The sequence below is a fragment of the Xyrauchen texanus genome, chromosome 38 (assembly GCF_025860055.1).
Source record: "Xyrauchen texanus isolate HMW12.3.18 chromosome 38, RBS_HiC_50CHRs, whole genome shotgun sequence".
In the NCBI taxonomy this organism is placed as follows: Eukaryota; Metazoa; Chordata; class Actinopteri; order Cypriniformes; family Catostomidae; genus Xyrauchen; species Xyrauchen texanus.
In genome coordinates, this window is record NC_068313.1 from 30368219 (window position 1) to 30389379 (window position 21161).

At 37.6% G+C, this 21161-nt stretch overlaps 1 protein-coding gene across 1 annotated transcript in view; it reads right to left on the reverse strand.

The window, feature by feature from the left end:
• Positions 1-21161, reverse strand: part of col4a4 (collagen, type IV, alpha 4) — a 60632-nt gene that overhangs the window by 15917 nt on the left and 23554 nt on the right. Inside the window, exons 5-27 of the mRNA XM_052110166.1 lie at positions 12400-12534; positions 12253-12297; positions 11700-11816; positions 8443-8511; positions 7493-7528; positions 7275-7337; positions 6621-6656; positions 6246-6287; positions 6059-6139; positions 5612-5656; positions 5433-5495; positions 5176-5220; positions 5000-5053; positions 4800-4860; positions 4023-4127; positions 3621-3719; positions 3154-3216; positions 2515-2604; positions 1591-1751; positions 1203-1275; positions 776-882; positions 285-468; positions 63-131 (exon numbers count right to left, since the gene is read on the reverse strand). Coding sequence (XP_051966126.1) covers positions 63-131; positions 285-468; positions 776-882; positions 1203-1275; positions 1591-1751; positions 2515-2604; positions 3154-3216; positions 3621-3719; positions 4023-4127; positions 4800-4860; positions 5000-5053; positions 5176-5220; positions 5433-5495; positions 5612-5656; positions 6059-6139; positions 6246-6287; positions 6621-6656; positions 7275-7337; positions 7493-7528; positions 8443-8511; positions 11700-11816; positions 12253-12297; positions 12400-12534 — 1843 coding nt within the window. The remainder of the gene's footprint in view (positions 1-62; positions 132-284; positions 469-775; positions 883-1202; positions 1276-1590; positions 1752-2514; positions 2605-3153; positions 3217-3620; positions 3720-4022; positions 4128-4799; positions 4861-4999; positions 5054-5175; positions 5221-5432; positions 5496-5611; positions 5657-6058; positions 6140-6245; positions 6288-6620; positions 6657-7274; positions 7338-7492; positions 7529-8442; positions 8512-11699; positions 11817-12252; positions 12298-12399; positions 12535-21161) is intronic.

A 21161-nucleotide genomic window follows, 5' to 3' on the forward strand; every position in this document is an offset into this window, starting at 1 on the left:
TCATCTTAATGTTTTGGCCATGACAAATTGCTTCTGATTGCTGTGAAATTTTTCTACATTACCTGAAAAACCAGGCAGTCCTTTGAATCCAGGGGGCCCAGGAGTGCTAGTCCCACAGGGCAGAATTTCACCTACAAGGAAAATCAAAACAAACGTGTCCTTCACAAATGAGAACGGTACTTCATCTTCCACAATAAGTATAGTAACAGTAATAGTATTTGTTTCCCAATTGTATACAGTACAGTTTTTCATGCTGCATTTAAACTTTGATATATATAACTTACCTTGGAGCCCTTTGGGGCCAGAGGGTCCTGTTTGGCCCTCAGGCCCCGGGTCTCCTTGTTGCCCCCGTCGCCCTATGGCCCCCATCATAGATGGGCCAGGAGGTCCCATTGGACCTCTGAAGCCCTTCGCACCAACACTTCCTTGACACCCCCTATCACCTAGCAGTCCAACAACATTATCTCCCTGAGAAAGAAAAAATAAGAATTAATCACTGAATAATAAGATCTGTAAATTAGTGCAGATGTTTTACATGCCTATGAACCCCAAATATGATCATTCCTTTCCAAGGGACCCCTTGCTAAAATCTAAATATATATACCTAAACTATACACACAGTCAATGTTGCACAGATGACAGTACTATTAATCAACTCTGCCCAATGAATCCACAAATAAACCACAGGAATTCATATTTAACGATCTATCAGTCCATCTATCAAGGAGTATTTACCCCTATATACAGTCTATATTTATGACCCAGTGTGACTGACCAGAGGTCCAGGATCTCCAGGTATGCCCATCTTCCCATCAGCCCCTTTTCTGCCGTTATATCCTGGTAGCCCGAATGGACCAACAGGTCCCCTGTCCCCCTTCTCCCCTTCAATCAAAGAACATAATAGTGACAGTTAATGAAATAAATGTATTATAAGTTGGACTGAAGGGTACATTTCATGAACAAATTGCATAGTCATATTCACAAAAATACAAAATTATACAAATAAATAAAAAATAATAAAAAAAAAAATTATAATTGTATTTGTTTTTATATTTAAGACTTTTTTTTAAACCACACATTTAAAATTCAAACATTCAGACTTTACAACAGGCACATATCATAAGTTTTTCACAATGTTAAGTCAGTGTATAAATGTCTAAAATATCTATTAAAAAAAACTATAAATTGAAAATGTGCTTTACCCTTTGTGCTTAACACCATGACATCTCCCTTCTCTCCTTTAATTCCTCTGACACCTGTGAAGCCTCTGGGGCCCTGAGAAACAACAACAGACACATGAACAGAACACAGTACAAAATCTGAAAATACATACATACTCACTCAATGCACAAAGTGTTATCATTAATGAAAACGAAATAAAAAATTGTTAACAGAAATTAAAATACATATTTGTAAAGAAGAAACTAAAATAAAAGATACAAAGATACACACAGTATATATATTTTTTATCAATTACTTTTTTTAAATAGAAATAAAAACTAAATGTAAAATTCAAAACTATAATAACACTAGAAGTACATTTATTATATGGTTTCAGACACACAGAGAATCTTGACTAGGTTGACATACCGTTCCACCCTCTGCACCCCCCTCTCCAAGGGGACCGACATCACCAATGGGACCCGGGAACCCCTTTCGTCCAGGATCACCAGGGTCACCCATCAATCCTGGAGGGCCAGGTCTGCCAGGTAGATCACCAAGGGGGTCACATGCACATGCACCATCAGGACCTGAAAAGGCACGAAGAGGAACATATGCAAATGTTTACCTACTGCCCCCTAATGGACACCAATACACATTACAACCAGCCTAATGGCAACAAAAGTAATCAGCACCGCGGACAGCACCAGCTAAGACTCTCTTATGCTTACAAGTTGACTGTAGATTTATGCAGAATTCAAATGCATGTTTAAATCCATTCCACAGTATTCCAAAGATTTTTAAACTGAACAATTGTTTATTTATTATTTTTTGTAGATTCCATGTGGGCCTACTTCTGTGACTGTTTATAAACACTAGATTTAAGTATGTTATTCACTGAAAAATGTATGAATGTTATTGCATTAAATAAACAGACAAACCAAGTGGCACTTTTTAAGGACATAAATACAGGACAAGCAAACATTAAGCAAAAGATTTCACCAAAAGTAGTTTGTTATGTTTTAATTAATAACAGTATACGTATAATGTTCATAATTTACACAAAAATATTTGGGCACTTGCTGGTTGTCAAATGTTAGTGGAACATGTCTATAGTAAATGTGCTGAACTAAACCTGTGGTCAACCTTGCTAGGACACTTGTGTGAACGTAATGGAAACTGACCTCATACGTCCACAAAAAAATTATAATATAAAAAATCACAGTTGATTCATATTAATTACAAAAATATCTAAGAAAAGTTACTAGTTCTCAGAAATGGTCTAGGATCATTTGTCTGCAGATTAGCTTGATTTTGATGATCAAATTTGTACGTTTATGTGTCAAAACTCACCTTTCCTCCCCTGGACACCTGACAATCCAAGAGGCCCTCTTTGTCCGACATTTCCAGGTTCCCCACGCTTACCAGGAAGGCAGTAGTAACCTGTAACAGACAGAGAGACTCAACACCATGGTTTTACTCTGATCAATGTATGTATTTAAAATGTTGTAGTAATGCTCTCAAAGTTGCACATTCTAAGTATTTATGTATTATGACATGACACGATAAACCATAATGACAGACAGACAATGTGTTTTAAAGCATATTTGGGGAACTAGTTACATGAAACATTCAATTATAAAAATGTTTCTATTGGTATCTATTATACTTGCACTCACACATGCACGCATACAATGGTAACATTTTGTACAGGTACGCACATCCAAAACTATCAGATTTCTTGTGACTTTTCATTACAACAAGGTGCAACAATTTTCAGAGAAAAGAAATTAGTTTGTCCACACTGAAAGTGAAATCACTGTTTTTAGCAGGATTTTGTACCAATGAGATTTCACTGTTGGTGGGGCCAATCAGAATGATGCAGTTATGGCTGCTTTTGACAAAATCTCAGATTAACATGGAAAAGAATTGATCGCATGCCACTTATCATTTTTCTTAAGGATGTGAGAAAGAAATTTTTTATTCACCCACCGGGAGAGCCGGGATTTCCTCGTTCTCCTTTAGGCCCTGGAGTGCCCCGTTTCCCAGGTTCCCCTGGAGAAAGAGAGGTGAATCATGTTGCTCATTTTTATTTAGAAACTACTTCATACACTCAAATCCTTATATGCAGTTAATTTCATTTCTTCATTTACTTTCCCTTCATATTGTTCTAAAACTATATGACATTCTTTCTTCAGTGGAACACAAAAGGAGATGTTAGGAAGAATATTAGCTTCAGTCACCATTCACTTTTATTGTATGGGGAAAAAAAAATGCAATGAAAGAGAATTGCAACTGAGGCAAACATTCTGCATATCTTGGGCTCCATGGAAACAACAACATTTGGAAAAATGTGGGAGGATAAATAATGACTGATTTTAAATTTTTGGGTGAACTTTCCCTTTGATACCAGGTATATTGTAAATGGCGCCATTGTGTCTTATGTAGCATCCACTTACCAGGAGAATCAAAAACATATGAAGACTGTATTCTTCCTGGGTCGCCTTTTTGTCCTCTCAGTCCAGGGAAACCCTGCAAACCAGATTCACCCATAGCACCTAAAAGTTAAAGAGAAAAGTAAAAATAGAAATACGCAGTGAATGAATCCAAGAACACTGGCGACCTGTCCAGGGTGTCCCCCGCCTTTCGCCCAATGTTAGCTGGGATAGGCTCCAGCCCCCCGCGACCCTGTACACAGGATAAGCGGTTGACGATGGATGGATGGATGGATGAATCCAAGAACATATGTCTGGGTAAAGTGTGTGTGTGTGTGTGTGTATATATATATATATATATATATATTAAAGCAATGACATTGAAGATGTTCATAGTTCACAATTAAAACATGCACAGATCCACACCTATTATAGATGTTCCTGGATCGCCAGAGGGGCCAGGAATACCCATTATTCCTCTGTCACCCAGTGGTCCATCTGCACCAGGAAGCCCTGGATCTCCAGGCAGTCCTACATAATTATGTATACCAAATCAGAGTTACACTTGGGCAAATTGAAGACAAAACTCAGTCCATAGACAAAACCCTGTTAACTGAGCCCACCCAATCAGTACTGTCATATCTTTAGACCAAACCTGTTTCAAACTCACTGTATTTTATTTTCTTAATTATATTATGAATAAATAAAAATAAAATAAAATTGGTAATAATTCACAATAACAGTTTCCATTAGTTAATATACAGCAAGTTAATTACATTAGTTAACATGAACAAACAATGAACAATACTTTAACAGCTTTTTTAATATTGGTTAATGTTCATTTCAACATATACTAACAATTTATTTCAATCAAAAGATGTACTTAACATGAGTTAATTCACTATGAACTAACACATACTAACAATTCATAATTGTATTTTTATTAACCAACATTAACAAAGATTAATAAATGCTATAAAAAAAGTGTTCAATGATTGTTCATGATACCTAATACATTTACAAATGTTCACGAATGTTAAGTGTTACAATTATTATAATGTTTTCAATTGAATTTCTCAAACACGGCCCAACCCATTTGGAACACTCAAATGTATTATTCTGAATGTTTAGATGAATTTATGTAAACCATAAAGTGACAAACTGTTCATGGAGTATACCATTAACCAACTATTACACAATTACCTGTCACATTTCTGTAATAGTACTCCTGCTTTCCTTTAGGTCCGGGGTCTCCTGCGTATCCCTGTCACACATTCACACCAGCAGTCAGACTGATAATACACTGCAGGTATAGATATCACTTACCCAATCACTTTCTATTATACAATGCAACTGTGCAACATTTACAATGCAGTCTAGAAGTTTTTTCAGAATTTGCTAACCTTTGTTCCTAGGTTGCCAAAAAGACCAGGGAGACCATTTTCCCCACGTTCCCCCTGTGAAAACATAAAACTAAATTCAACACACTTAAAAATCTTAATATTAAAAATGTTTACTGCTACGTTCATATTATGGGTCAACTACCTACATGTACACACGCATTTGAACTAAAGTGTACCTTAGGTCCTTGAAAGCCCATTCGACCAGGAAAACCATGTGGCCCCTATGATCATGTTTAAAAAAATATATATATATATATATTAACATTTACAACAATTACAATTTTCAAAAATTTACTAGAATTAACACAATTCCCCAGCCCCTCACTTAGACCCGGACATGATAAGTTGTCTTGAAGTGTCATAATTGGTTGATATGGTGTATTAGTTGATTTGAAGTAGATCAGCTGATATATAAACTGGTAAATAGTCTTACTCTAGGTCCAGAGAAACCAATAATTCCTTTCTCTCCTTTTTCTGCCTGAGTTCCTTCAGGACCCTGATAGAAAATGAGTATAACATGGATAAATGAACATACAACAACATTGATCAAAAAACAAAAGAACACAGACATCTCACATCGAGTCTTGCAGTTATATAAAATCTAATACTCACATCCAGGCCAGGCAATCCACAAATTCCTTTTTGACCTTTTCCCCCCTACAAGCAGAGTAAGAAAACAGCATCATTAAGATTTGGCAGATAGGTCATCCTTATATAATAATCATTAATTTATAAGTATTATTATTAAATATATACAGTATATCCACCAGGGTAACCACCTGACATCAGTCACACTTTATATTAGTTGTCTGTAACTACTGTGTATTAACATTAAAACACACACACACACACACACACACACACACACACACACACACACACACACACACACACACACACAAATTAACAAAATGAATACCCTCATTTCCTGAGAGCTGAAACAAAATGGGCCTGCATCCAACAACCACTTTTGTAAGGATTAGTGGGAAAATAACTACACAAGACTGTCAACTGCAGATAAATCCTGTTGCAATGATAGAGAGTTGTGAACAAATGTACCTTATCTCCTTTGATGTAGTCTTCTGGGTTGGGTTCCACATATTCAAAAGGTCCTGGTTCCCCCTTCGTACCCTGATCCCCCTGTAAGATACACAGAGTCAAGAGCACCCTGTTAAACCCCCATTCACGACTGCATAATCTACAGGTATACACATTAAATCATCATTACAACCATGTGTTTAATTACCTCATCTCCTATCAGTCCTGGCAATGATCTTCCTGGGTCTCCCTAAAAGAAAATGGAGAAAACATCATAAAACACCACATGATTTAAAATGATAAAAAATGGTTTCACATAATCCATAGACCACAATCAGTGGAAAACAGAAGTGCTCTTTGGGAAGTATAATGCTTTAAAGACACATCATGACTTGTTGATACTGTGCCCTACAGGCATGTTAGATTACTGCAAGCACAGGGGCCCTCGGACAAAGATCTTTAGGTTTTGAAATGACATCAGATCTGATCCCATTACTGCTTATCCCAAAAGAAATATTTTTTCTTGAGTGTGAACATGTGTTTGGATGAAGAGTTTAAAGAGCTTTAAACCAGGAGAACTTACCGGTGGGCCTCTTGGACCAGTTAAACCTGGTAAGCCCTAAAAAATAAATAAAAGAGAGATAAAGAGAAGGAGAGAAAGAGAGAGAGAGAGAGAGAGAGAGAGAGAGAAAGAAAGAGAGAGCAAAATTAAGAGGCCAATTAAAACAAGAAACATAAAACAATTAGAACTTTATTTAAATAAGACAAATGCATTCATCTTAAATGTATATATATATATATATATATATAAAAAGAGATAATTTTCTGTTTGTATGATATCACATGAGCAAAATTGCTGTTGATTTGTACAAGAAGTTATTATCAAGTACCTTATGTTTCAGACAAAATTTGGTCAGTTATTTATTTTTTAATTTTTTTAAATGACTTTTTTTTCTGCAGTAAATAAATTGAGATTAATGGGCAGGATTTTAGCCTCAGTCACCATCTCATCACAAAATATGAATTGAAAGGGAATGGTGACAGGAGCTAACTTTCTGCCTAACATCTCCTCTTGTGTTGCTCATAGAAAGGTAATATTGGTTTGGAACAATAGGAATAATGTCAGAATATTAATGTTTGGAATGAACTCTCTTTAATCCGATGGACACCTCTAAAATAAAAGGATTGTTTTACATCAGCACTTTTACATATGAACAATTGAAAAGACGTTGCTGACCATAAATCCCTCAGATCCCACTTGGCCTGGTGGACCTTGCAGGCCAAAGACTCCCTCCATTCCCTTTGTACATATGCAAACAAACACACAGAAACAGAACAAACATAACTAATACATAAAACTACATAATTAAAGATTACATAAAAGTCATACATTATACCTCATATTAGTACCGCTATTTTGTACTTATGTACTGTTTTGAGCTATTTTGTACATACTTGTGAGCCACGCACTCCTGGAAGTCCATCAACACCCTGCAGATGATAGCAACAAATAAAAAATGGGTTAAGTATAAAAAGATAAATACACACACACACACACACACACACACACACACACACACACAGAGTTATTGTAATGTCTATCCATTAAACTTCAACCTTAAAACTAGTTTTTAAAATGTAGTCAAGTCATTGTCAAACCAACCTATCTAGTTATTTCTATTACCATATTTCACTGTGTAGAGACCTGGATAAATGTTTGGGTTTCTAAATGTGTAACTGTTTTTTTTTTTTTTTATGAGAAGAGGATTTTATTATTTGTATTTGTGTCTGAAAAGATACACACATATGCAATCAAAGTGTTGATGGACCTTTTTAATGTTAATGGTGATTCTTAGGTTTCATTGCTGTTAGGCTGTGACTTTGTGAATTTAATTATTTGGTCATTCAAAAAAACCAAAGAGTACTGAGAAGAATAAATACATGTTTATTAATCTGTCATAATTTTGTGTGATTTCCTATGGAAAGAACTGACTGTTTTGTTCATTTGTTTTTTTCTTTGAGGGATTTATATTTTCAAATGTAAAGGTAAACACAGAAGTGTATTTCTTATAAATAAATCGAAACACAAATCTGACACTATCAGGTGAAGATCTGAGATCTGGGTTATGTGTTGATACTGTAACTGAAGAGAAATGTGCCTTTACCGGGGTAGTGGGTAAATTTAAGATCCCCTAGACAGACTCATACTTTGTGAGCCACAACACTCTACCCGGCGGGAGGGCTACAACTGCATAAGAGATGAAGCACAGGTAATGCTGTAAAGTATATGTGCTCATCTCCATGTTTGTTTTTGCATACTACTCACCCTCCTCCTTGTGAACATGAAGAATATATTAATTTATTACTGAAAATAGGAAAGCATACATTTATGGCATTAAACGTACTGGTTTTCCAGGCGTGAAAATTAGTCTATAAGATGTGTCTCCTTTTGCTCCTTTTATCCCAGGTAGTCCCTAAAAAAACAAATAAAAAACATGGTTGTCAACATTAGAGACTAAAAATGGTTCAAGGAATGAAACCAAAAAGAAACAAAATGTTTAACAGAACGTAACCGAAAATGGAAACTAAGTCCCTTTTAATTGTTCCGGAGTGAAAACTTTTGTTGCAATATTTTTTTGTCATGAAACCAAAGGGGTAATCATAGTATATTTACACTGTTTCCTGGGGCTTTACTCTATTTAGCTGAACGTGATAAGCATATACTTTGCTTCGCTCCATCACACGTTTCTTTGCCTAATTACACGTTGTGAATGTAGCCTTCCGTGACATGTTGAAGACCTTTTTGGCAGCTACATCTAATTACAAGCATGATTAATCCAGATCCAAGGAAAAATAGAGTAAAAAGTACTTCTCACTTGTTCTGTAATGTAATGGTGTCTCAGAGAACAAGGGTGTGGATCCAAATGTAGTTTAAGAAAAGTTAGAATACAAAAAATGCAAGACTCAAAACTAGAACTGAAAATGGACATAACACACATTCATCAAAGGACAAGAACTGACAAAGAACACAGCAGAACACACAGGAAAATAACTACAAAACCCATAGCCCCCCCCCTCCCTTTACAGAGCGGCTCCTGATGCTCCTAAACACATACACAAAAAAAAATAGTTCTAAATAGGAGCAAGAGACCATGGGTGAGCAAGACAGGAAAGGAGACCACAGGAGGAGAACATGTGGAGCTAAAGATCATGGGCATGCAGGACAACAAATGGCTTAGACAGAGTAAGGAATCCAGATGGATATGGAGACTACAGAGGTTTAGGTGCAGACGTTGGAGACCATAAGGGGATCAGCCACAGATGCTGGAGACCATGGGGAATCAGGAAGACGGTCAGGAGACCAGGGCGGACCAAGCGGACAGCCAGGAGACCAGGGCAGATGGCCAGGAGACCAAGATGGACCAGGTGGACAACCAGCAGAGGTTGGCAGGGTAGAGGAAATAAGAGATGTTGGCAGGGTCCAGACAAAAGGGGACTCAGAGGGCAGGGCAACATGGGGCTCAGAGGACAAATCAACAGGGGACCTGGAGGGCTCAGAGGTCAAGGCAACAGGGGACACAAAGAGCTAAGAGGACAGAGCAGCTGGGGACATGGAGGGCTCAGAGAAGCTGGGGACTCGGAGGGCTCAGAGCAGCTAGGGACTCGGCGGGCTCAGAGGTCAGGACAACTGGCGAAGCGGAGTACAGAGCACTAAGGGACTCAGTGGTCAGGCCGGCTGGGGGACTTAGGGACTCAGGGATTTTCTAGGCCTCGGACGCTGGCTTGCGGTCCGTGGCAGGCATGGACGCTGGCTCGCGGCCCTTGGTGTGGTCATAGTAACTGGCGAAGTAGAGGCTGTGGTCAGCTGTAAAAGTTGAGACCACCGGGACCACCAAAGCTGGGACCACCGAGGTTGTTAGAAAATAAGATGTAAAGAATAGTTACATTACAGCACAAGAAACTAGAAATGAAAACTCACACTACACATCCATCATAGGACAAGAACTGACAAAGAACACAGGAGAACACAGAGATTAAATACACAAAAAACTAATGAGAAAGCTAGGAACATCTGGACCTAATGAACAAAGAAAAGGAAAAGAACTACAAAACCCATAATCAAACGAAAGACAAGTGAACAATAAACATACATAGCGACCTCTTGTGATCGCCAGGATAATCCTTACAGTCTTCAATGAATTATTGTTAGACATAATAGACAGCTTTGATGCTGCTAGGTTTTGACTGAGAAGCAGGTCTGTAATTAAAACAAATACATAAAATAAAATCCCTTTTTGATTTGTAACTAAACAAGCAAAAAAATAAATCACTTCCTGATTTTTTATGTATCCACGAGTGTTGGTTATTCATGTTTTTGAGATATTATAGTAATTACAGCAGATGTTCAATTAAGCTGGAAAACAAATTCTGATTAAAGGTAATGGCCAGCATTATCAAATCACTGCTAACCATGTTACAATAAAATTTTGCACTACAAAATTCTGAATCTATGTACTGATTATCATTGTCCCATGTCTGCCAAACACGTTAAGTGGTCCAAACATAATCTGCTGAATGAAACTAAACTTTTGCATAGGAAAGTTGTAGGATGCTCCCTAATTAATGAACGACTTCACTAATGACTTCACTAATGACCTCCAGTGTGCTGTCGGTCTTCACTGGTCTCAGAACATTATGAAATGCACCTTATTTTCATCCTAACTCAGTATACAGCCTCTGAAAGCAACATTTTTCAGCTTTTGGATACGTCCATTGATTTTCAATGTGATAAAGCACAGTAAATGTAGGATGTTTATGGAAAGTTAGTCATATTGTCCACACACGCCGTTTCACGATAAAGCTATGCAATTTTTGAAACTAAATTAGAGTCTCTACTCTTTTGACTCAAACAGGTTTTAATATGAAAACTTTAGCTGGTTTCTCATCAGATGTAGTTTTGTTGCCGTTTCTCTGAAAGACAAACTCAGCTGAGATTGGCACCATGCAGTCATATGACTCGGTGTGCTGAAAGATGAATCCTTCAATGACAGCCTAGAACTAAGATCAGTTGGTTTAAAAAAAATTTAAATTAAGAATAGCCTATAGCAAAGCCAAAAGGTAATGTTTAAAAAATAAATTGTATTTATATAGGCTTCTGTATACTCTGTTTGCTTTGATTTCTATCTTGATAATTCCCCCACATTAAAATTAATTGCTTATATTTTTGTTTATTTTGGCAAGTCTTCTATTTTGAGCGTGTTTTACCAGACCAGGTCCCATTTCTCTTGTGAGATCTTGCAACACTGCAACTGGAACTGAAACGTCACCCACCCTTTGCACAGAGTACTGTAATTTAAAAAAGATAGCTATTAACTGTTCTTATATTTCATCTAACCAGTTACCATTTGGAAAAGAGGCTGTGGAACTCTGGAACCGGAACGAAAAAAAATACAGTTTCTGTACATAACGAACTGAAATGAAAAACACAATCTAATAAATTTCTGCTAGAAAAAAAAAAATCATGCCCACAATTTTTCTCGTTGAATATCACGCTTCATTCTAAAATATATCTGATTAAGGATGTGTTGCAAATATTGTTTAAAATGACGTTTCATATAATTTCACAGTTTCACAAAGGGTTCTCAAATGTATGGAGTCATACCACAGGTCCAGGTAAGCCAGGCTGTCCTATCTCACCATCCAGCCCACGATTTCCTCTGGTTCCATTACAACCGTCCTTCCCTGGAAACCCAGGAAGCCCACCTGGCCCCGGATGACCCTTGAGGGAATTAATGGTAATAGAATTGCAAACATCGCTAAATAAGCCCTTATAGATAGATAGATAGATAGATAGATAGATAGATAGATAGATAGATAGATAGATAGATAGATAGATAGATAGATAGATAGATAGATAGATAGACCTATTTAATCCTTTTCAGCATCAACACAGCTATTAAAAAACATTTAATCTATCTCACTAATATAAATAAAGTCTAGTATATATGTACATATGAGAGAATGCCCTGAGTGTGTGGAGAAAAGCTGTCTCTTGGTCACTACATAACTCATATACTTCCATTTGTCATTTAATTAATAGTTTTGATGACTTCACAGTAAAAAAAGAAAAGAAAGGGAAAATAGTAATATTAAAGTATCAGTAGGTGTGTCCAAGTAGGTGTACAATGCATAGCATCTACAGCAGAATTACTTACCGGCACTCCGTCTAATCCAGCATGGCCTCTAGATCCTTTGACGCCCTGTTATAAAAGAGCGCAACAAAATAATGATGACTTTGATTAGATTGAGTTGCACAAGCATTGTATGTGTGTATGTGTGTGTTTGGCATTGGTTGTATATACCTGATCTCCTTTCCGGCCAGACACTCCAGGAAATCCTATGGTTCCTCGTTGACCCTTCTCACCTGGAAGTCCTGGGGTGCCAGGTAAGCCTCGGGGCCCCTGGGGGCCCTGCTGACCAAAGGGACCAGGAGACCCCTGGAAAACAAAGAGAAAGATAGAGAATTCATAATGTTATGAATTAACCAAATAAGTGACAGTTGACATTGCTTGTGTAATTACTGAAAACTGTTGGGTCGGACTCTGTCAGAGCATGTGGGGCAAAAAACAGACAGGAGGATCAATGTTTTTATTATTGTGAATTTTTAAATATTCTTTGTTGCAGATTTTAAATATTTTTGAAATTATTAGATATATAATTTTTTAATTATTTAGTATTTTTCCAACTGGGATTTGTCATCATGTTTAAAGTCCATTACAATGTTTTGACTAGTTATCAGAGCTTTTTTGGAATGTAGTTTTACAAAACTGCCACAAGAGTGCGACACATCTCTACAAACACGCCATGCATCCTACTGTTTCACAAGATGCTAGAGTTTGTTGGACATATAGGCTATTATAGCTCATTGTTGCAACTTGTGTGTGATTGGTGCTCTAAGCATGATACAGTGTGATTAGCCAGAATGTAATTGGTCCTGGAATGTGATTGGTCAGTGGAGAGTGCACTCAAGCTATGTTCAGAATGGAATACTAGCGTCCTGGACACTGCTTACTGTGCAGTTTACACTTACTACGGCCAGCTTAAAAGAGGTGAAATATAGAATAGTATCTATGAGTGTACATTATTCAACAGTAAATTAAGTTTTTAACAGTGACATGTTATGTTGGTATCTCATTACAAACATATGTAATTCATTAAGTGGTATTCAGTTGTCATCTAAAAAAGAAAAGACAGTCGCTGTCCTTTTCTGTATATCACAATACCGTTTTGCAGCCCTCTTCAGTCAGTCACGGTCCGTACGGCATAAAACGTTGGCCTGTTCCAACTTATCGCCGCCCATACTGCCCCGTTGTGCCGCCGGGTAAAGTCAGGTTAGGTTAGGATAGTATGTATTACAATGAATAGATAATAAACTACTGATATTTTTTTATTACTTTACTTTTTAGGGGAATGGACACAGACGTTTCGGCACACAAGCCTTCCTCAATGTGTGAAACAATCATCTTATTCACCTTGTTTTTATACAATCATCATCTCTGTGGCATCATCACATAACTTTACATTTTAAAACATGATTTGTCACAAGATCAAATCAATTAGTACTTAAAAGATCACCAGGTGCTTACAACAATAGACACACAATTATTATTCAATTCAGGTCACCAACCCAGATACATCTGAATACACATTTTTTAAATTGCTTAGTCACAATCAATACTTAAGACGTTAAGAATTACAAAATATACACGACTTCATACAATCACTAAAGAAGAAACTATCAGCTAAGTGTAAAAGATCCAATCATTGAAACATCAGGTATGCACTGTAATAATAAATCTTCCTTACCTGTAGGTGTCCATTGCCAAAGAATACACATTGTCAATAAAATGTTTAATAACAATTTTGTCAAAGGAAAATAGATAAGTCTAGTTCTTCATTCAGATTATTAGGGGCCAGTGCTTTGAATGTGTAAATCCAAAAAGCTTTACATTTTAATAATTAGTTATTTAAATTACCTCCTCTACAAGACCTTTGGACTTCCTCTCTCTATAAACATTCTAATTGTTTGATACAACAGTAACGGCTCTGTCAGTCTGGGTTTTGGTCTGACGGGACCATGGCATTATCAGCCCATGTCTGTATTTGTGTGAGCTCATGGTCAGTTTTATTCCCTGCCACGAGCTTCAGTCTGTTGTTTTCATGTCTGGAGTATGGTGTCTGGGTCCTGATTTCATGTCTAGTTCTGTTTCGGTCTGTGTCAGGACCCAGACATTTATACTCCTTGTCTGTCTGTTATTGACATGGGTACATTGCGCTTGTGTCATCTTGGCTGCATGCACTATGTCGGTCTTTGTGTCTGTCTCTCGTGTCTGTGGGCACGTGTTGCGCTCGCTTTGTGCTGCGCGCACGAGTCGGAAGATGTCTTCATGTTGTGCTGAGGTTTGGTCACTTCTGTAAGGTATCAGATATGTGTGGCCAGTGCCCACAACCACAGAGATAATTTCCCCATCACTGCCTATGCTCGCAGCCACGAAGACTGTTTCCCTGTTGCAGCCAGTGCCCAAGCCTTCCACGGCTTCACCCCCTGAAACTTCCATGGCTCCGCCCTCTGAGTTGCTCCCTCCTGAACCCTGTCCAGCGCCCAAGACTCTATTCCCGCTGCCTCAAGTCCTCCTGAACCCACCTCTGCTCTGTGGCTGTCTCCCAGGCCTCCAGACCCTGTCCATGCTCTGTGGCTGTCTCTCAGGCCTCCAGCACCTTTCCCTGCCCTATGGCTGCCACCCAGGTCTCCAGACCCTGCCTCTGCCTTGAGGCATCCCCCCAGTCCACTGGACTCCACCCCCTTCTTCAAGTTCCCTCTTTGGTTTCCCTCCCTTTCTGTTGTATCTTCTATTCTATGTTAGTGCTCGTTTTGGGATGCCAGATGGCTTTTGTATCGCATCATGCTTCTCTATCATATGTCACCCCAAGCCTTGTTTGCTCATTATTATTTAAATAGTTACACCTGCCCTTTATTAACGTACTTGATTTATCTCCTTATTTTATTCACCTCGAGTTTGCTGTCTAGTGCCAGTTCGTCTTGTTCGCTAGTCAGTCCTGTACATATTTTCCATGTTCCAGTCGTTCCTGTATCCCTGTTCCTGGTCTCAGCACAGCTGATCCTGATTCCCTGTTTTCTTCTGTCCCAGCCTGGGTATCCCTAAATCCCCTTTGGGGTTGTTTATGTTTTCCCCCTCATGTGAGTTTGTTTTGTTAATAAAGTGCTTTTGGTTTTGAACTCTGCGTTTGGGTCCTCATCTCTGCAACAAACCACAACTATGACCCATCTCATTAAAATGTCTTGCTACTGGGTACGTGGTATCTTGATATCTAATGCAGTAGTTGACATATGTTCATTAATCCTAAATATTAGTTGTCATGATGATTTACCAATATAACTTTTGGCAAGGACATCTTAACATATACATTAAATTTTTAGTTGTGCAAGTTATCAATGACTTGATCTCATAGTATTTATTTATTTATTTTATTTGTGAAAGGACATATAAACTCCTTTACTCGTTTTACTCATAAAAACATCCATCTAAAACTGGATTCCAACGTCATCTGATTACAACACCAATTCACTTGTTTTTGGCACCCACTACTGGACATTTCACTAGGAAATTGCAGCAAAACGTGTATTACAGCACGTTATTTTGGTTTGCAAAAATGTTATCATGGTCAAGTAAATCTTAACTCTTCCATTCCAAATAAATGAAAAAATCATGGTGGACATTACTACTTGTTCATGCTTGACAATGGAAACTAAAGGTTAAGTCAAACACGTTGCATTGTGGCACATTTTATGCATTGTGAACTACTCTATACTGCACATTTTGGGAAATGTTCTGTAGTAGGACATCCTGGTATTCCATGTATACAGAAATGTTGCATGTGAACAGTATAATGAAGAAAAAGTAAGTGCAGTATGGTAGTATGCTAAAACAAAATAAAAAATATATAAACGACCGAGTGCACAAATAGGTAGGAAACTGCCAGTCTGTGATAAGAGAATTGCATATAATTGTATAAATTGTCTGCATGTAAATTGCCTGAAAAAAAAAAAATCGCTTGTATTTTTTTCAATATGAGCTGCAATGAATCATTAGAAATATAAAAGATGTATAAGAATGATTTACAAAAGTTGTATGAAAACAGAGGGTGCGTGACACAAACATAACAACTAAAACATTTAGTTTATTATAACAACTGAAATATTGAGGATTTCTGCGTGAGAATTTTATGAATGACTGACTTTACAAAAGAGCTTTGACTGAAACAACACTGATGGGAACACTGACAGGAACAGTGGGTCACAAGACCAAACAAACACATAAAAGGGGAACTGAGGTGGAGCTCAGGGATTTAGCAATATTTATGTACATGCATCCAAAATCCTTATGGACAAAAATATACTATTGTAAACATGGCAACATTTTTTATTAAAGCAGCCTTAAGAGCATGCACGCACGCACGCTCACAGCAAGCACACACACACACACACACACACACACATGTTTTTAGTGCTTTGAATAATGGGGACACTAGAGATGTCCTCATAAACCATTTATAGCATAATACCCTTGTAATTACCAGTTTGTAACATAAAAAGTCCTCTTAAACAACCTAAAACCCCCACACACACTCTCTCTCACACACACACACACACACACACACACATTGGTGCAGCTGTCATTATGAGGACTCTCCACAGACATAATGATTTTTATACTGTACAAACTAAAGATTCTATTAACATCGTTTAGTATGTTTTTTTTTTTAAACAATTTAAATTATGGGGATACTAGAAATGTCCTCATAAATCACTTCTTCCAATCAAGCACAAACTGCTATTTAACCCCTCTAAGAGGGAGGAAGGAAATAAACTAATTGTAGGTTCGTCCCACAGCTGTGTTGTGACAGTTCCACTTTCAGAGCTCTTTTAATTAAAATACCAGGAACTCTCTTCTCTCTCTCTCTCTCTCTCTCTCTGATAGAGAGGCACACACACACACACACACACACACACACACACACACACACACACACACACACACACACACACAGACACACACACAAACAAACACACACACGAACAAACACATGGATCACTATCTCAAGCAGACAAAACCACAACCTTTCCTCCTCTTTTGTCAACACACACCAGCATGCTTTGGTTTGTGACCACTTTGAACTGAATGCCACTGGATTTGACTTAGATCAGATACAATAGCAGTGCACTGACAGGACATGTGTGTGTGTTTGTGTGTGTGTGTGTGTGTGTTCAAAAAGTTCTGCTCACATAACATTCCTACTCTCTAAATTTACACAATAGAGAGAATATAAATACAATGTTGCTCACGATAGCATCTGCTTATGGTCAGTACTCAACATTTTTTAAAAGAGATAATACATATTATAATACATACTGTATATCCATAAATAGATAATACACATTTAGAGTGAGGTCGCACTGAAAATCGAAATGAAAACTGGAGATTTTGGTTGCACTTTATTTTACAGTACGTGTACTTTGTGTATACTTTCAGTGTACTTAATAAAGTACTGAGTAATATATGGTAACTTCATGTACTTAATTTGAGTTAAGGTTAGTGTTAGTAGCTATTATATAGTAGGAGTAGGGATGGTTGCAACAAGGGGCAGTTGCAATATGAATTAATTCCTCCAATCAGGATTGAGCTACAGTGATGATATTCATACTGCACGTGCTCAGTTAGTCCCTCTTCCTTCCTGGAAGACAACAGACACAAGTGACCATTCCTTCAGCAACAAAATACTTTTCAAAAACATATTTTTTTTAAATCTTTTTGTCATACTGTCTAAATTGTTTGCGTGAAGCATTGTAAAGTCATATCATTTTAATCAGTGTTTTCTTAGCTTCTAACTGTTTTATGTATTGTGTCAAGCTAGCAAAGCATGTTTTATCATGGCTGTCAGTGTAGGGACAGTTGCAACATGTTGTTGCAACCATCCTAACATGTTGTTGCAACTGTCCCTTATCACAACATTGATAGATAAGCTTGTCATAACAAAATTGTAGTTTTATGGATTAATAAAGAACCCCTTTCAAATGTCAGGTATCTCCCTTTTTTAAGTAAATCGATTTTTAAAAATCAGACTAGGCCATAATGTAGCTGACATTTATATGGCCTATGCCACGAAAGAAGAAACACCCAACAGATAGGGATGTCCCTCTACCTGTTCTGACATTAGCAGCAAACATAGCGAATGATAAAGGCAGGACAGTGAGGTCTGTGTCAAAGGACTTTGCCATTTGCCACTCAACCCTCTATCGATTTATTAAAAAGAGAGAGAAGCTAGGCCCAGGAGAGGACGTAAAAGCAGAGTACTGGACTCCCAAGAGGGTCTTTTCTGAACAACAGGAAAAGAGCCTCACAGAATACCAAAAAACTGCAGCTGATCTATTCTATGGACTGAAGACCAAAGAGGTTGTGATATTCTCAGTTGACTTTTAGTTTGTGTACTTTTATTTTGAAATTTCCTGTTAAGTTCCTGTTTCCTAGTCTTGTCATTTCCTGTTTTCCCTTCTTGTTCATGTGTCTGGTTTTCATTGGTTCATTGTTTGATTACTTTGATTCAGTTCTAGTTTGTCATTGGTTTTAGTTTATTGTCTTGTTATCTTGTTTTAGAGTTCTGTATGTTGATTGGCCTTTGTTACCCATGTCTTGTGTATTTAAACCCTCATGTTTGCCTTTGTCAGGTATTGTATGTGTAACCTTGCTATTCTGCTATAGTTTAGTCTAGCCTTTGTACATGTAACCTTGTTATTCTGCTATAGTTTAGTCTAGCCTTTGTACATGTAACCTTGTTGTTCTGCCATAGTTTAGTCTAGCCTTTGTACGTGTAACCTTGTTGTCAAGCCATAGTCTAGTCTAGTCTAGTCTAGTCTAGTCCAGTCCAGTCAGTATACATGTACCTTGTAGTTTTGTTCCAGTGCAGTCTAGCCTTAGCCTTAGTTATTTCATGTCGTGTCTAGTCTAGTTTTGTCATTATTAGTTAGGTCCTTGGTTTCTTGTTTTGTTTCCTTTCACACTGATAGTTAGGGATACTGGTTTCACGTTTTAAGAATAAACTGCACTTGGGTTCATCTTCACTTCGTCATCATCGTCTCTGCCTGTTCTGTCAGCACCGTTACAGAGGTAAGCAAGAGGAAGGCATAAAACAAACAAAGTGTGTATGTATACAAGAAAGTGTTGAAAGAGTTTGTGTATCAGAGTAAAACAGCGGAAGGAAGACTGGTAGGGAGAATGAGACAGAGTGAAGTAAAAAGTAATTGACAGAATAAATTAAAAACTACTGTTTAGGTTTTCAGGTTATCTTTCAGGTTCTTCGATTTGCCTTCCTGGAATGAGAACTCCATGGCCAGCCATGATTGGTTCATGGCTTTTATGAAGAGGCAACCCTGTCTTTCTGTATGTGCCCACAACCTACCAGTTTATCTAGAATCACAAGTTTTAATCGACATAATGTTTCCCAGTTTTTTGACAATCTCAGCAAGCTGCTAGATAAGCACAAATTTCATGCAAAAGACATGTGGAACATAGATGAAACAGGGGTTACAATTGTCCAAAACCCAGAAAATATTGTTGATAGACAGGATGGGTCATCCACATCAGCAGAGAGACGGACACTTGTGACCCTTGCTTGTGCAGTTAATGCACTGGGGAATATGATTCCACCCTACTTCGTATTCCCTCGTGTCCATTTCAAAGACTTAAGAAAATGAATTAATAAAATCAAACAGGCTATGACAGCAGCAATTGCTACATGAAACATGACAGTAATAGAAACTGGGCCAGTAACTTTGGCCAGTAAGATTTAATTACTGGCCAAATGTAGTTTTTGTGGCATTTGGTGTTTGCCGAGTATGAATTTTGGATCCCGCATATGGTGAGTAAACGTGGTCTCATGAGAATTCTTTTACGTAAAGTTGGGTTCAAGCAAACGAAAATTCTCTTATGTTTGCATAGTGTAAGAAGGAGGCGAGAACCGGCTTGGCAATATAAATAATATTTTAATGCTAAACTTAAACAAAAGACAAAACACACATGACGGACATGTCCGTAAACAATCTCTCTCTCCCGCACCACCGCCCGCAGTCTGGCTTTATCCCTCTCGGAGGCTTGATTAGCCTGATAAGGGACCGGCTGTGTAGAATCACGACCCGTCCTCCCCGCCCTCCGCCCTGTCACACATATACACCGAAATGTACAATACTGACAGCATCTAAATGTCATCATTTTATGTATTAACACCTACAGAAACATGCAAATGTTTACGTGTACTGTTTGAATCGATTAAAATCAAATAATTCATAGAATTAATCAATTAATTACATTTAATTTATCACTGAGATTAGTTAGTTATGACATATTTATTTAATGCAGATGACATTATAATATACAATTTTAATGGATTCCTTCAGTTCTATGTGATTTCTGAAGCCCTATACATTTTAAAGGATTACGTCACTTTAACCAAGACTAAACTTTAAAATAAATGAAAAAATTTATTAAAGCATTTATTTGTATTATTGTTTGCCATGGGACACAAAAGGAGTTTTCAGAATATGCCAAAAAACAAAATAAACTAATAAAAGGGCCATAAAACAATAATAAAATTAATACATAAATTTGATAATCCCAATTTTCAGACTACTTTCTGTAAAAAACAGACCCATATTCAAGCCTTTTATTCAACGTTTTCTGTCTCTATACCCGCTGGATCTGTCAATCTGCGTTGGGTTCGTTTTAAAAAATTACAAATTGCCATCTCAAGCATTATGACCAGCGGTTTTACGGCAGTGATGCCGAATGCTCATTGGCTCTCAAGTGTCTCGTGACCGTTGGCGACTGCCGTATTCAGCGACGTATATGTTTGAATGAGATATGAGAACTCTGTTGTGGATTGCATCAGGAGAAGATTTACAGATATTTATCATTTAAATTCTACTCTCCACCTCACACAATGCCATCAGGGAGCACATCGGCCATTTAGACTACCGTTGTACTGTATTTGT